At 41.0% G+C, this 16,989-nt stretch overlaps 4 protein-coding genes and 1 pseudogene across 7 annotated transcripts in view; 2 read left to right on the top strand and 3 right to left on the bottom strand.

The window, feature by feature from the left end:
- The window catches only part of LOC144986665 (NACHT, LRR and PYD domains-containing protein 12-like), a 515,000-nt gene extending 512,907 nt beyond the window's left edge, over nucleotides 1-2,093 (bottom strand). The window contains exons 1-2 of one of the 2 annotated variants that reach the window (XR_013650505.1): nucleotides 578-2,093; nucleotides 38-152 (exon numbers count right to left, since the gene is read on the bottom strand). The gene's annotated coding sequence lies outside the window, so the exon portion shown is untranslated. The remainder of the gene's footprint in view (nucleotides 1-37; nucleotides 153-577) is intronic. The other variant, XR_013650506.1, reaches the window with a different exon arrangement.
- The window catches only part of LOC144986998 (uncharacterized), a 72,878-nt gene extending 57,874 nt beyond the window's left edge, over nucleotides 1-15,004 (bottom strand). The window contains exon 1 of the mRNA XM_078935801.1: nucleotides 9,229-15,004. The gene's annotated coding sequence lies outside the window, so the exon portion shown is untranslated. The remainder of the gene's footprint in view (nucleotides 1-9,228) is intronic.
- LOC111948918 (uncharacterized) overlaps nucleotides 1-16,989 on the top strand; it is a 377,453-nt gene that overhangs the window by 117,898 nt on the left and 242,566 nt on the right. The window lies entirely within an intron of this gene.
- The window catches only part of LOC144981346 (uncharacterized), a 676,107-nt gene continuing 665,344 nt past the window's right edge, over nucleotides 6,227-16,989 (bottom strand). For both annotated transcript variants that reach the window (XM_078935911.1, XM_078935909.1), the window contains exon 4: nucleotides 6,227-8,867. In XM_078935911.1, the coding sequence (XP_078792037.1) occupies nucleotides 7,765-8,867 (1,103 nt within the window). In that variant the 3' untranslated portion in view covers nucleotides 6,227-7,764. The remainder of the gene's footprint in view (nucleotides 8,868-16,989) is intronic.
- On the top strand, nucleotides 14,875-16,252 carry LOC144987960 (uncharacterized; annotated as a pseudogene).

The following is a 16,989-nucleotide window of genomic DNA, read 5'->3' as shown; positions in this document are numbered from 1 at the left end:
TTATTGATTACATTTCACATAAATCATGGTGACTTGCCTGTACACTGCACAATGATATGAATGACTTTAGTCTTCTTGTATTCCCATGTAGAGCTGCCATCTGTTCTTCTGCAGCACAAACCTTTCTGGAACTTCGCTTTGAGAAACTTCACCTGCAGAAATATCACATGTTAATTCAATTAAGTATTTTATAAACTTTAAAGTTCATTTTTAAGTTTCAGTATATGTGTATATGCATGGTTCTAAAATATACAATGCACTTAAATATTATTTCCCATAAGAACTTGTTTACTGATTTCAGTCTTAAAGTCGATTTTTAGCAACACTGATGCCATATAATTACTGTAATTACTGTATAAATCACAGAATCAGGCTGGCTCAGAGCTTTTTCTCTCATGTTGTCACCGAAAACGGGAACGGCTATCATGTGAAGACGGTTCGTCTCCATCGGGTTCTTTTTGCGCATGCGCAAGATAAAAAGAAATTATCTTTTCAAAGCAGCACTTTAACATCCTAAAATTAACATCCTTAGAGACATGTGACTGACAAAAGAAAAGATCACAGAATTGATTCTTACCTGAAGATGATTGACAGCGTGAACCTCGCAGCCGTAGACATTAGCGCACAGCGTTCAAAGTAAAAGTGCTCACAAACTACTTCCGGGTGACCGTGTGTCAGGCGAAATGTTAAAAAAATAATTTTAAAGTTCATTAACAGTTTGCTGCATTTTTTATTTGATATATAAATGGGAAATACGTGGATTATTATAGTACATTGTTGTTTGGACGATAAAATCCGTCATCGCTTCATTTAAAATACTTTTCAGTTCAAATGATTGACAAACATCATCATCCAATCAGCGTTGTCCCATAGTACCTGCCTCTTCCGGTTTGGAAATGTTTTTCATTTTTGAAGATTTCGTTTTGTTTTCTGGAAATTCATTCTGTGTTCTGAAATGTTTTTCATTTTTTAATATTTCATTTTTTTTCTGAAATGTTTTTCATTTTTTAATATTTCTTTTTTTTCTGGAATTTTTTTTTTCTGAAATGTTTTTCATTTTTTAATATTTCATTTTTTTCTGGAATTTTTTTTTTCTGAAATGTTTTCATTTTTTAATATTTCTTTTTTTCCTGGAAATTAATTTTGTTTTCTGAAATGTTTTTTTTTTTTGTCATTTTTGTTTTTCAAGTTTTGGTTTCTGAAATTTTGTTTTGTTTTCTAAAATGTAATGCTGCTTTTTAAAAATTATTATTTTTTTTTAATTGTTGTTGTGATCTTAAAAATGTTTTTGTATCGAGTGATTTGTTGAATGCTTTGCACTTCAGGGCCACCGTAGATAATAATACATGTAATAATGTGTTCTTGTTAACAGGTCATTGAGTGTTTTGCAGCCCCCCCAATCTAAAGCGTGACCAAATAGAGTTGTGAGTTGGCTGCATGACATGTTTAAAATCAAGAGAAGCGAGTCCAGCCTCTTCCTCATTGTGGATCCAGAATAGGTTCAGGAAACACAGAAGCTCTTCTATAGGAAGGAAGGTGCAGTTTTCTGAAGAGGATCCGCTTGGTGGCCATGAAACCACCAATCCTCTGCTTTGATTCTAAACCCGTTTCTTCTAGAAATAGAAAACATTTGTGTCTGTCATTCCAGCCACAGATCATCTCTGCAGACACAAAGAGCTTCATCTGAGCAGAAGATCCTTCAGTTTCAAAGCTTTGTCTTTCATTCTTCTTCCTCATCCCCCCTCAAAGACTCTTTGCTGATGATGGTGATAATGATGAAGATGAAGGTGAAGGTGGCGGTGACGGGGACTGTGACAATGACAATGATGATGATGGTAATTGTGATGATGATGATGAAGGTGATGTTGATGATGATTCTTAGATGATTCCAACATCACTTCTGTGACGACAAAGTGGGAGGAGTCATCTTCCTGCAGTTCCTCTGAATCATGGACAGAAGTTGTAGATGTTCCACTAGAACAGTGTTTTCTTCTTCTGTGGATGTTCTAGTGTTCTGAGCACATTGGTAAAGTCTGCTGCATTCTCTGTCAGCTTCCATTCTCAGCATTTGGATCCTCAAAGTTCAGGAAGAAACCGGAATCCAAACTGCTTCCAGTTTCCATGTTTGGGATCTTCTGGACCTGTTGAAGGACACAGATTCTTTCCACATCATGAAGCTGTTCTTCTGAACCCAAACGGCCCACAGTTCTATGCTGATGATGCTCTTCTTCACCAACAGCCTCTCAGATCACAGATGTTGCAGTTTGCTTGGTTTGCTGGAAAGCAGCAGCGCTGCCACGCCCACCTGAAAGAGCCTCAGAGCTTCTCCAGCTGATGTCTTCAACACTGGGACTCCATCCCTTCTTCCATTCATCTTTCTGTCCGTTTGCTTTGAGGCCCAGATCCTCACCTGCTGCTGGCTTTGGTTCAGCAGCTGCTGACTGGAACGCTGAAGCTCAGAGCGTCCGGCGCTTTGATCTTCTGCACATTCAAGTGTGGAACAGATGCAGAGAAAAGCTCCAAAGTTCTCAGAGGAGCATTGATTCAGCAGATCTTTAGTTTCTGGAGACAACTTCAATGGAAGAATGAAAACCACATGGATTCAAACTGAAACTCTGTCAGAGTCAATAAAGTTTTTTCAAAGATGAAGTTCTTGAAGGACAAAGCTCTCCTTCACTGTCAACACACACAGATGATCAGAACAGTTCCACATGTGTCTGCATGTTCTGGGAAGTTCTCCGGTTCCTCTGATCACGGGTCCAGCAGCGTGTTTCAGGAACACGGATGATCCAGAACATGGGATCAGACTGAAGTCAGCAGCTTTCAGCTCCTTTTGGGCTTCAAGCCCAGAGAGAAGACAGAAATGTGAGGAAGGCAGAGAACATGAAGGGTTCCTGACAGGAAAGAGAAGTTGGAGCCAGAAAGACTAGAACCGGATCAGGACCAACTCTGGACAGTCCTTTTAGTGGTGGAGCACAGACAGAAGCAGCATCATGTTTGTCACAGAGACGTGAGCTTTGAGGAGCCACTCTGCAGCTTGACCCTCTCAGATGTCAGCAGCTGTTTGTGTCCTCAGATCCAGTCAGACACCAACATGTTCCTCAGAGAACAGCATGTCAGCACACACTGCACACGCTTGGATCCATGCAGACGTGTTGGAAGCCAGAGCTTCAGGCCGGCCTTCAGTGGATCTGTCCGTTCATGCTGAATGGGAGCAGAAGAACGTCTGTTTCAGCTCTGCTGCTTCAGCTCCACTCAAACTGCTGGGAACTCCAAACTCTCTCAGAGGAGAAAAACAGCAGAAAGCTTTCTGCAGCTGCTCTCACAGTGGATCTTCCTCTGTCTTCTTCAGCAGCAGATGATGAAGAGTCACTTTCTTCAGGTTCCTCTCAGTCCTGACCTTCATTCCTGATGGACCAAAGCAGACTGACAGCAGCTCTTTAGCTCCACAAAGAAAACAACATTGGAATATTCCGTTCATTAAGGATCAAATCCAGACTTTATTCATGTCTTCAGACAAAAAAGCTGCAGACATTTTACAGACACAATTGAGGTTTTTCAACACTTTTCTGCCCAGAAGATGCAGTTCTGGATACAGCCAGAAGGTGTCGCCCTTCTCATTTCTAATCCAAGTTCAAACTACAGACCTGACTGATTTGGTTTGGTTTTTGTTCTTTTAGCCATCATGTATGAAGACATCAGACCTAGAATTACAGAAAAAACATAAAAAATGTTTAACAAACTTATTTTAATAAACTGAAAATGTATAATTTCTGTCTATTGGAAGTCATTTGAAGTGAAGCTGTGAAAGTGACCACATTTGTTCAACAACCTCATAGCAACAAGAAACAAAGTAGATTTCTCTCCAAAGAAGTTTTTTTCCTCCGTTTTCCATCCAAACAAAGACAAACAGATGTTCTGTTTGGCAGAAATGTGTTTCCACCCAGAGGAACCTGCAGCAGCTGCTGATCCATCAGAAGATTCTGGACCTGCAGAGACTTCCCACACAGCTGCCTCTGCCTCCAAAGAAGCTGCTGATCTGCATGGAGAGAGAGAGAGAGAGCTCCAAGTCTCTGCAACCAAAGCAAGTAAGTAAGTAAGTAAGTAAATTTTATTTGTATAGCACCTTTCGCAGACAAAAGTCACAAGGTGCTTCACAGGTTAAAATATGTATACATACACATATAAAAACATAAAAACACAAAATATAAAAAAGCATAAACCATGTAAAACAATCATCTCAAGCCCAATAAAAGTAGTTTCACTTAAAATGCTTTGAAAAAATAAAAAGTTTTTAGTTGACTTTTAAAAGAATTCACAGAGTCCAGGGTACGTAGCGACAATGGAAGTTCATTCCAGAGTTTGGGAGCAACAGCCTGGAAGGATCTGTCTCCTCTAGTTCGGAACCGTGTGCGAGGTACCATCAACAGGTTCTGATCCGCAGACCTCAGTGCACGAGATGGTCTGTAAGGGGCGATCAGATCACAAACATATGGAGGAGCTTGGGAATGAAGGGCCCTAAAAGTCAAAACTAGAATTTTGTATTGGTAGCGGGTAAGCAACCGGGAGCCAATGAAGAGCTTTGAGGATCGGGGAGATGTGATCTCTTCTCTTGGTGCGGGTCAAGATCCTCGCAGCAGAGTTCTGGATCAGCTGCAGGCGAGACAGCTCCTTCTTATTCAGACAGGAAAACAGACTGTTACAGTAGTCTAGCCGTGTAGAAACAAAGGCATGAATAAGAAGTTCTAGATCTTCATATGACACCATCTTCCGTAGCTTAGAAATGTTCCTCAACTGGAAGAAACAGTTCCTGATCAACTGCTTGGAGTGCTGCTCCAGCGACATATCTTTGTCAAAAATGACACCCAAATTTCTAAGGCTGGGTTTGACAGCCTGGCCAAGAGAACCCAAGTGCTGCTTAATCCCTGGTATAGCATCATCAGGGGCAACAACTAAGGTTTCTGTTTTCTCTGAGTTTAGTTGCAGAGAGTTTTTACAGAGCCATTGTTTTATCTGCATCAAGCAGTTCATCAGAGAATCCAGCTTGTGTGTCTCGGAGGGCTTAAAAGAGCAATATAGCTGGATATCATCAGCAAAGAGATGGTAGGAAACATCACTGAAATCCTGAATGATCTTTCCAAGAGGGATCATGTATAGGAGAAACAGAACAGGGCCTAGAACAGAGCCCTGGGGAACCCCACACAGTAAGTCTACTGACTGAGACATTTTGTGGTTGGCCATGACACTGAAATTCCGACCGGATAAGTAAGAGGAAAACCAGTGGAGAACTGACCCTGACAAACCAATCAGGTCCCTCAATCTGTCCAATAAGATCTGGTGGTCAACCGTGTCAAAGGCTGATGAAAGATCTAGTAAGACAAGGACCGTGTGTCTGCCAGAATCAGCAGACATCAAAATATCACTGGACACCTTCAGCAGGGCTGTCTCTGTGGAGTGATGTTTACGAAAACCTGACTGAAAAGTGTCATAGATGCTCCTTTTATCCAAGAACTCTGACAATTGTTCAGCTACCACCTTTTCCAGAATCTTTGATATAAATGGAAGCTTTGAGATGGGTCTATAATTCTGGAAGACTGATGGGTCCAGATTAGACTTTTTCAGCAGAGGCTCCACTATGGCATGTTTGAATGCGTTTGGAAAAACACCAGTGGAAAGTGAAAGGTTGATCATTTCAGTGACACTTTGGCCGATGGTCTCAAACACCTTTAAGAACTTTTATACAGTCAGTGGGTCCTCCTTTGGGTTGTCTCTTTGTCTGCACCTGTGCAGACTTCCTCTATTGGACAAAAACAACAAGTTGAAGAACATCAACACTATAGAAAAACAAACAAATTTCTATGCAGAATACAAAAAAGTGTGGTTTCAGTGAGTGGAGAGCATCTTCACACTGCTACTTCCAATGGTTTCAGTTTGGAACAGCTGGATGCTGCTTCATGAAGATGTACAATAAAACCTTCTCTGCTAGAGAAAGTGGTGTTTGGTAAATAGTTGGAGATGTTTCAGAGCTGAAACAGGCAAATTTAAGAAAGACAAAATGGTCAATATGACTGATGAACCAATCAACTAATTGGATGGAACTCTGTGATCTCACCTCAGTCATGGGTTCAGCAGTCAGAACTGGACCCGAGGAGTCCAGCTTTGGAACCAGCAGAGAACCAACAAACAGCAGAAACCCACACTGTGGGAAAGACTCCACACTTCTGACTGATGTTCACGTCCACTTTATTATTCACAGTAAAGATTGGAACAGAACACTGAGAACCAAAAAGAACAGAGGAACAGTTCTAATGTCTACAAGAAAACATGAATCACAAGAACACCTGACACAAACACCAGTCTGGTTCTTTATAACTTTATATTTTAAACAATACTGAAATATTTATGAACCATATAGTGTTAGATTTAGAGATGTACAATATAAAATAATTCTAGTTTCGTCATGGTAACACAAAGACTTAGACAACATTGTTATCGCTTATACCATGGTCCGGGTAAATACTTGATTCTGATTGGCTGCTGGGTATAGATTAAAAAGTGATAATCCACAGTGATAACCGCATGCCTAAAAAGAAGTTCCGGTCACATAGCTTCAATTTTCTACATCACTGCGCTGGCTTCTTTACCACAACCTTTAGCTTCGTCATCTGGACAAAAACAAGCACTAAGAGGGTAAACTTTATCTCTGAACTGATTTTATTTAACACATCGTGACGGTCGGCATAGATATCTCTTTCCTTTGCCGCTGTAGTCAAAGTCAGTGCTGGCCCCGCCGGTGCGTTATGTTACAGTGACAATAAAGTGTGCCACATCACGTAACAAATGGTCCGCTTTTTAAGAAAAACACGATTTAAATCCAAAAAATGACAAGAAAAAAGTGCTAAAAACGGATTGAATATTTCTTTCCTTTGTAAGTGACCATGGTATAAGCAGGTTAATGGCCTTCAAAGTGTGCAATATCAGAAATGAATGCAGAAGAAACAGATCGGGCTTCCACCGTGTAGAATAATACACACTTCGTCTGTCAGTGTCCCTGACATAAACAACAACCACAAGGGTTAACTCAAAAACTTTAGACAATACCATAAAGTACAAAATTCTACTACGAAAAATCAACCAACAAAAATTAAACATTATCAACATTTAAAAAAAAATCCAATTTTACCCTCATAATTCAAAACAGCACATTTCTATTTAGAGGTATACCTAAAAGAATTAATTTCATGAAATTAAATAACTTAAAAAGTGAAACTCATGATGTTTAGAATCATTACACAATCCCTGTCTTAAAAAATTACAATTTTAAGTCAGAAGACTAAAAAAGAATGCTTTCAGCACTCCTGTCAGATTGAGTACACATCCAATAATCACTTCTGCCTCCTTATTACTAAATAACTGCATCAATGTGGTCTGGAGCCCACCAGCCTATATACATTTAAATGAAAGATCAGGATGGTTTATTAGCTGATCTCAGGTCAGTTTCTGCATGAGTTCTCTGTTTTAAGGTCAAATACATCACTAAAACTTTTGGCAAATACTTTACACAAGAAAGGGTGATTTGAGACTAAATACATAGCTAAAACTTGTTTTATATTGTTTACACAAAAACACTAGATACAGAACTAAAACTGTTTATCACATTCTTTACATGAAAAGGGCAGTCCCCTTTAATGTGTTTTCATGTGTGTCTTGAGACTAGACGTTTGGTGAAATTTTTGTGCAAAACTAAAACTTTTATCACATTCTTTACAAGTAAAAGGCTTTTCTCCTGTGTGAGTTCTCATGTCTTTTGAGACTAGATATTTGACTAAAACTTGTATCACATTCTGTACAAGAAAAAGGCTTTTCTCCTGTGTGAGTTCTCATGTGTTTTTTGAGATCAGATACATGAATAAAACGTTTATCACATTCTTTACAAGAAAAGGGCTTCTCTCCTGTGTGAGTTCTCATGTGTCTTTTGAGATTAGATATTTCACTAAAACTTGTATCACATTCTGTACAAGGAAAAGGCTTCTCTCCTGTGTGAGTTCTCATGTGTTTTTTGAGATCAGATACATGAATAAAACGTTTATCACATTCTTTACAAGAAAAAGGCTTCTCTCTTGTGTGAGTTCTCATGTGTTTTTTGAGATCAGATACATGACTAAAACGTTTATCACATTCTATACAAGAAAAAGGCTTCTCTCCTGTATGAGTTCTCATGTGTGATTTAAGATGAGATGTTTGACTAAAGCTTTTGTCACATTCTTTACAAGAAAAAGGCTTTTCTCCTGTGTGTCTCATGTTTGTTTTGAGTTGAGATAAATAACTAAAACTCATCCTCTGATCTCTGTTCTGTGGGTCTGTCTCTTCATCTGTAGTTGATGTTGATTCCGTCTCTTCATCTGTAGTTGATGTTGATTCTGTCTCCTCATCTGTAGTTGATGTTGATTCTTTATTTTGGTTTCCTTCTTCATCCTGACTATCAGTTACATTAAAGCTCTGATTGTTTAGATCTGCTTCACTGTTCTCATATTCCTCATAAGTAGGAATCTCCATCAAGGTATCAGTCTCCTGCTTAAGATCAGGCTGATCTTCATTCTGACTGATGCACAGTTCATCTGGCTCCTTTTTAATTTGTGGAAGTTGTTGTTCAACTTCTTCCTCTTTAATTTGTCGAGGTTCTGGTTCCTGCAGTTCCTCTTTAATCTGTGAAGTTTCTGGTTCTACATGTTCCTCTTTAATCTGTGAAGTTTCTGGTTCTCCATGTTCCATTTTAATGTGCGGAGGTTCTGGTTCCCCCTGTTCCATTCTTAAATTGCTCTGTTGGTTGCACAAATCCTCTTCACTCGCATAATGCTGAGGGAGGACTGTAGGGACAAAAAGACAAAAAAGGAGAACTTTTAAAGGTATATGTGCATTGTCAAGAAATAGTCTGTCTTGGTTCTCTTTTACAGATAAGACAATTACGGGTGATGTCAGTCTTCAGTAGGTTAAACACCTAATAAAAGAAACTCACAAGTTTTCAAGAAATGTTACTATACATTTTAATAAACACACACTCCCCACACTGACACACTCATCTTTTACAGTCATAAGGGGGGGTTACTGATCTTGTGTTTCTTACTCCAGCGTTTTTCAACCAGTGTGCCACGGCACACTAGTGTGCCGCGGAAGATGGTCAGGTGTGCCGTGTGAAATTGCCTTCATTAACTGATCTAAAACATTTACCATCTCCAGGATATCAGCTCTTTGTTCATCCAAACAGGCTCTGATGAAACACAGAGTAGTTAAGAATATGAAAGATTGTAAAATACTTTTTTCTTTGTGTTTATTTTATTTTATTAAAGACATTTTGAGAAGAATGACGGTGCCGCGATTTAGCTATAGCTTCAGACGTTTTCGCAAATGTACCGCCCCTTTAACTGTCTCCACCAATCATTCTTGGAGGTTTAATCACATGTCATTAGTCTGACCAATCAGAAGTGCTTAAAGTCTTCAATCCTTTGTCCTGATTCTGCTCAGTTCCAACAAAAATACCAGCTAACGCTCGTCTTTAGCGGTGCAGCTTTCCGCGGGATCCGGTGTCAGACCATGGAACAAGTGAACAAACCATGAAGCTCAGAGAAGCGAGTCTGTCTGCATTCGGCAGCTGTTTGCACTACATCTCGCATGATGCATTGGGTTAAAGTGACAGCGTCTCAGCGCACAATTAGTCTACTGCCCTACTCCCCGGGGGGAGTCAGACGCTCAGTGGTGTTGGTTGTGGCCCGGGGGAGAACGGCGGCCCACGGGAATATTTTTTGTGGCCCTCAATAAATTCTAAATTAGGGTTGTGCTGAAGAACGGAGCCCCCCCCCCCCTTCAAGGGCCGGCGTTTGGGGGCGGGGGCCTGGACTTGCTCCGGGGCGGGGGGAGACGCGACGCTTTCTGGCTCCTCTCTCTTTGTGTGGGGTGGGTTGTGCTGGGCCTGGGGTGTCGGCGCCTCTCCTTCCCTCTTTACACATTCCTCCATCCATTTTAGAAGAACATAAACAATCACCTGAGCACAGGTGTTAGCTCACCTTTGCACTAAAAGTTTGCGTGACTGAATGAATGAAATATTTCACACTAGTTGGTTTTAAGGCATAAGTATGCGTGTGTGAACACTATCTGTTTTGTGTACATGTTGACATGTGGACATTTTTGCAGCCAGCAGGTGTGTTGATAACATTTCAGTGTGTGTGTGGACAGGCCCCGCCCTTTTTGTACTACATTTGAACCTTACCGTAATGATAAACAACCAGTAAACTTGTTGCTTTATGCTGCTTCATGGTCTTACCCCCCTCCCCTTCCATTATCACCCTCCTACCCCCCCCCTCTCTAACATCCCTCTCTCTTCTTCCCTTCTTTCCATTTCCGTCCAGTCCAACACCATTTTCAAACATGATTCAAATTAATAAAGGTTGGCCTCAATTATAAAAGGGGTTTATTCAGACATACCTTTGGTTTGTCTGAAGATTAATAAACCCTATTGTTAAAGTAAAATATGTCCAACACAAGAGGCCCTCAGTTCTCATCTGCCTGCCCAGCTGTTGGACAGGACAAGTTTAAAAAAATAAATAAATAAATAAAAACACGGGCTAACAACATTAGCATGAAGTTAAATCCATGCGGGAAAGGCTGCAATCCTGGCTGCACGTAAATATCTCTTATGGGGGGAGTCAGACGCTCAGTGGTGGTGGTTTTGGCCCGGGGGCTAATGGCGGCCCACGGGAAGATTTTTTGTGGCCCTCAATAAATCCTAAATTAGGGTTGTGCTAAAGAACGGAGCCAGAAAGAAGCCAGGGTTAGCAGTATGCTAACATGGGCTAACAACATTAGCATGAACATAAATCCATGCAGGAAAGGCTACAATCTGCATCCTGGCTGCACGTAAATATGTGGGAATAACATTATTTTGTCGGGACACAACTGGAAACACAAATCCATGTGATTGAACGGTTTCTAAGGACTGAGCGACATTTCTGCTTTGAAGCTTACACCGCCCCACAGCCGCCGAGTGAGCTGGCGCTCCGAGCTCTGCCCCGACACACACTTTTACCGGGACACCCGGCTCTCCTAAATTCAGTAGCTCGTTCACGTAGAGCGGCGGGACGTGTCACAGTCCTAAGTCTCCCACACGTAACAAAGCATCCCCCGTTCCCCTCAAACACAAAACTGTAAGTCCGTCTGCTCTGCTAGAGACACAGTCGCTCGCTTCACCGGTCCACCTGACTAATCAAGTGCAGGAGCGGACGACTTCTTTTCTATTTAGTTTATTTTTTTATTTTTTAAAGTCACTTCCCTCAGTTTAGACTGGATCATCGTGGATGAGTCATTATTTGGGAAATAAAATAAAAAACTAAAGTAAAATAACGAATAATAATTATATAATAACACCCCCCCCCCCCCCCCTATCCTAAATGATCGTTTATCAAACCAGCTGTTCATTGTTTCAGCATTTCTGGCACAATCTGTAGGAAAAAAAAGGTATTTACGCTCAGGTGTCTACGGTACAGTGTATTAATTTCACCACAAGAGGGCAGACAATATTTTCTATGTCACTGCAAGTTGGTCTTTAAAAACTAACTTCTATTAAATTTGTGTTTTAGGTGTTTTTGGAATGTTCTTGTAGCATTTTTCCATGATTGAGGACATTAGGGCTGAACGATATCAGGAAAACTTGCGATATGCGATATTAGTGATCAATATTACGATAACGATATAATTTGCGGTAAATAAACAAATAGAAAAATAAACAAAAACATCATTCCCATTTCATTGCAACAGTTTAAAAATTATACTCCAAATGACCCTCGTCGACATGGGGGACAAACATCTAACATAATAGGCCTCCATCTGATTGGTCAACAATGGGAAGGCGTCCATCTGATTGGTCAAAGCATAAAGGGATTTATTTGATTCGTTAAATGCTTCAAGCTGCTAGAAGATTGTTTTAACACATTTTGGGTTTGCGATTTATTGCGATATTCGCCGTCTTTTGCGATATGCATATTGCAGAGCTGGATATTGCGATAACGATAAATTTGCGGTATATAGTGCAGGCCTAGAGGACATACATAAAACATTTCTGAGTGTTTATTTTTATAAATAAGAGCAATTAAAAAGGCAACAATAGAAAAAGCTTCAATCTGTGACATAGCAAGTAAAATGTCTCCCTGTTCCACTCCATTCTGATTCATCCATTTACAAATAGATCCATGACCGTCTTTGTTTTCCTCGTCTGAGCTGGAATGTGGATGAAAACAGTATGGCTAGGTGATTCAAGATGGAGTAAGGACGTGCGGTTTGGAGCTCCTGCAGACTTTTGATCATATCGATTTGAAAAGCGGCACTTCTCTGGCAAGTGTTGTGTAAACCCTGCCTTAAACAATTTTAATCTCTGAGGAAACCAATATAAGCGCAATGGCAGAACCCCCAGAGAACCAAAGAACTTGAAAAACTGAAAAACTGCAGAACCCCCGAAAATACAAGTTTGACAACGCTGCATCTAAGCCAGCAAGAACCGCGAGGCAGCGCACCATAGAAGACAGCGATCCTGAAAGCTCGGTCTGGGGTGAGGACATTAAAGCCGAGATTCTAGCGTCACTGAGGGATAATATATCGCAAATTACCAGAGTCGAACTTCAGAGTGCGCTGTCAGAAGACTTTGAAGCTCTCAGGTCTGAACTACAGGCTGTGCGAGCCGAAATTGCTAGCAATGCCTCAGCTGTGCGAGCGGAGCTGGCCTCGATGGAAATGGACATGGAGGATGTGAAAGGCGGACTGTCTACGTGGTCAGTCTACTGTCACCGAGCTCCAAAGTGAAATTACAACACTACGGGATAAGTGTAAAGACATGGAGGGGAGAACGAGGCGGGGAAACATTCGCACAGTGTTGACGAGCGGCTGGAATCCAGTAGCCCAGATGAGGTCTCCAAAATGCTCAGAAAGGTGTTGAAGCTGGAGCGAGACATACAAGTCAACTGATCACACCGCGTGCCTGCGTCCAGGAAGATGGGAGACAAGAGACCCCATGTCATCATTGCCAAGCTACGTGGCATCGTGTGGGTGAGCGGTTTTCTGATGTCAATGTTGTGGATGGAGTAGCCCATGGCGGTGGTGGGGTTATGGTTTGGGCAGGCGTATGTTATGGGCGAAGAACACAGGTGCATTTCATTGATGGCATTTTGAATGCACAGAGATACCGTGATGAGATCCTGGGGCCCATTGTTGTGCCGTACATCCAACAACATCACCTCATGTTGCAGCATGACAATGCACAGCCCCATGTTGCAAGGATCTGTACACAATTCTTGGAAGCTGAAAACATCCCAGTTCTTGCATGGCCAGCATACTCTCCGGACATGTCACCCATTGAGCATGTTTGGGATGCTCTGGATCGGCATATACGACAGCGTGTTCCAGTTCCTGCCAATATCCAGCAACTTAGAACAGCCATTGAAGAAGAGTGGACCAACATTCCACAGGCCACAATAGACAACCTGATCAACTCTATGCGAAGGAGATGTTGGTTATTTTGTGTATGTGGAAAATGTTTCACATCTTTGAGTTCATACCATAAAAAATGGGAGCAATAACAAAAGTGTTGCGATTATATTTTTGGTCAGTGTATATAAAAAGATCATGGAATTGTGAAAATCTGCACACAGATTTTAAGTTAGCCACTATATTATTAAATATATTTCATTTTGCTTTAAAAAACCTGTTCATTATTTTAAAACAGCATTTTAAAATATTTTAAAATCCTGCGAAGCTGGCCTCTTCTAACGTCTCCACCAAGCTTCTCAGTATGTTTTATCAAACAGTGATCGAAAGTGCTTTGCTGTACGCTGTGGTGTGCTGGTGCGGCACAAGCAAGGGAAACCTGACCCGACAAAACAAAATCATCAGGAGGACTAGCTCTGTTGTGGGACTGAAGCTGGCCACAGTGGAGGAGGTGGCTGAACAACGATCACTGTCCAGACTTTAGGCAATTATGGACAATGTGACACACCCTCTGCATGAGGCCTTCAGTGAGAGGAAGAGCAGCTTCAGCAGCAGACTTTTATCCCAACGCTGCTCCACGCAAGACTTAGAAAGTCATTTGTCCCACAAGCCATCAGACTGCACAACACTCTGTGTTGAGAGCTTTTAGTCTTGTTTTTGATTAAGCTGAATTTCTGGGAAACTTGACATGTTTTTAGGAATGGTTCATACTTGCTTTTATCCTTTTTATCCTCTAATATTTTTTAGCTATCTATTGTGTTTTTATTTGTTTTAGGAATGATTGTGTTTTTAAGTGTGGGCAGCTGGGCACTTCAAATTTCCTTCGGGATAATTAAAGTCTATTTATCTATCTATACTCATTTTAAACATGTTGAATATTATAGTAATTCTATGGCTTTTTTCAGGACCTTGGATTTCAATTTTAATATTTTTCAAAGTATCTTTGTTTCTATTTCACTTTGCTGTTTTTCAGAATTACTTACAGTGAGGTCAATAAGTATTTGATCACGCTGTGATTTAGCAAGTTCTCCCATTTAGAAAACATGGAGGGGTCTAAAATTTTCATCATAGGCGCATTTCCACAGTGAGAGACAGAATCTGAAGAAAAACATTCAGAAATCACGTTGTACGATATTTATAATCAATTTATTTGTATTTTACTGTGACAAATAAGTATTTGATCACTTGATTATCAGATAGATTTCTGACCAGCAAAGACCTGCTGTTCTGCTTTTAAATAGTCCAACTCCACTCTGCTCATGATTCTAAATTAGTGGCACCTGTTTGAGGTGGTTAGCTTGTATAAAAGTACCTGTGCACCCCACAATAATTCAGAAGTCTAACTACCAATATGGGCAAAACCAAAGAGCTGTCAAAAGACACAAGAGACAAAATTGTAGACCTTCACATAGCTGGAAGTGTTTACGGGGTAATTGCCAAGCAGCTTGGTGAGAAAAGGACAACTGTTGGAGCAATTGTCAGAAAATGGAAGAAGCTAACGATGACCGTCAATGTCCCTCAGACTGGGGCCCCTCGCAAGATTTCACCTCGTGGGGCATCGAAGATGCTAAGGAAGGTGAAGAATCAGCCCAGGACTACACGGGAGGAGCTGGTCAATGACTGAAGAGAGCTGGGACCACTGTTTCTAAGGTTACTATAAGTAATACATTAAAACGTCATGGTTTAAAATCATGTATCGCACGGAAGGTTCCCCTGCTGAAGTCAGCCCATGTCAAGGCCCGTCTGAAGTTTGCCAAGGACCATCTTGATGATCCAGAGGAGTCATGGGGGAAAGTCTTGTGGTCAGATGAGACCAAAATAGAACTTTTTGGTCTTAACTCCATTCGGCGTGTTATGGAGGAGGAAGAAGGAGGAGCATCATCCCAAGATCACCATACCTACAGTGAAGCACGGGGGTGGAAGCATCATGCTCTGGGGGTGTTTTTCTGCACAGGGGACAGGACGACTGCACTGTATTAAGGAGAGGATGAACGGGGCTCGTATTGTGAGATATTGGGCAAAAACCTCCTTACCTCAGTCAGAGCGTTGAAGATGGGTCGTGGCTGGGTCTTTCAGCATGACAATGACCCGAAGCACACAGCCAAGAAAACCAAGGAGTGGCTCCGTAAGAAGCATATCAAGGTTCTGGAGTGGCCTAGCCAGTCTCCAGACCTAAATCCAATAGAGAATCTTTGGGGGGAGCTGAAACTCTGTGTTGCTCATCAACAGCCCCGAACCCTGACAGATCTAGAGAAGATCTGTATGGAGGCGTGGGCCAAAATCCCTGCTGCAGTGTGTAGAAACCTAGTGAAGAACTACAGGAACCGTTTGACCTCTGGAATTGTTAACGAAGGTTTCTGTACCAAATATTAAAGTTGTTTAACTCAAGTGATCAAATACTTATTTGTCACAGTAATATACATATAAATTGTAAAAAAAAAAAAATCGTACGTGATTTCTGAATGTTTTTGTTCAGATTCTGTCTCTTACTGTGGAAATTCACCTATGATTCACCTAGACCCCTCCATGTTTTCTAAGTGGGAGAACATGATAAATCACAGGGCGATCAAATACTTATTGACCTCACTGTTTTTATTTCATGAAGAGCTTTTCCATCAGAATGAGCCGACTCTTGTTCTCTGTGCAGGATTGCTAGATAGTGTCCCAGTTTTCCAGCCCAAAAGTCACCCAAAAATCATCAGACCCCAAAAAAACCGCCCTATCCTTCTATGGCCTCGGACCATGGGGGGTGGGGGGGTCATGAATGAAAATGCAAAAGGTTTTTTTTGGCATTGGAAAAGCATAGAGCTAGCTAGCATGGTAGCACAGGAGAACATTGTTTACATTGAATGGTGATAGTTTTTCATGCAACGCCTTACTTTTTAACATCTTTTTTCAGTAGCAGTTACTGGTGGAGCTCCTCATCTGACTGTGCTGGCGTCCTCCGTTTGATCGATTAATATAGCAAAAGATTTGAAAAATGTGAAAACGTCACCGTTTGAAACTGGTATGTTGACGTAAGACTGAGTCATTCGGTAGCCAATGAGATTCTGGATGTCGGGGATGTCCCCTCCCCTTGACTGATGTGTCGCTGTTTTAGAAGCAAAACCGCAAAAAATAAAAGCGCAACTCAAAAAGACGATTTCAAAAATAAAACTGCAACTCAAAAACAGGAATTTAGAATTATGAGAAAAACAAATCAGCAACTGAAAGATATAATTGTGCTTTGGGTTATAGCTTTTGTTTGCAAATTATAGCTTTTGGTTCTCAATTTATGCATTTTGATTCTCAGATTTGGGGTTTTGATGCGCGGTTTTACAGTTTTGATCCACAATTCCTTAGGTGCTGAATTGACACCATAAATTTCAGTTAGAAATGTCTAACTTGAAAATTATAATGAATTAACAGAAATGCTTTTTCATTTTCACAATTAGGGCTGGGCGATATTGGATTTTTCATATC

This window comes from Oryzias latipes, chromosome 2 (assembly GCF_053564925.1).
Source record: "Oryzias latipes strain Hd-rR chromosome 2, Olatipes_Hd-rR_3.1".
Lineage (NCBI taxonomy): Eukaryota > Metazoa > Chordata > Actinopteri > Beloniformes > Adrianichthyidae > Oryzias > Oryzias latipes.
The sequence above is the reverse complement of the archived record's forward strand: the minus strand, read 5'-3'. Positions and strand labels throughout refer to the sequence as shown.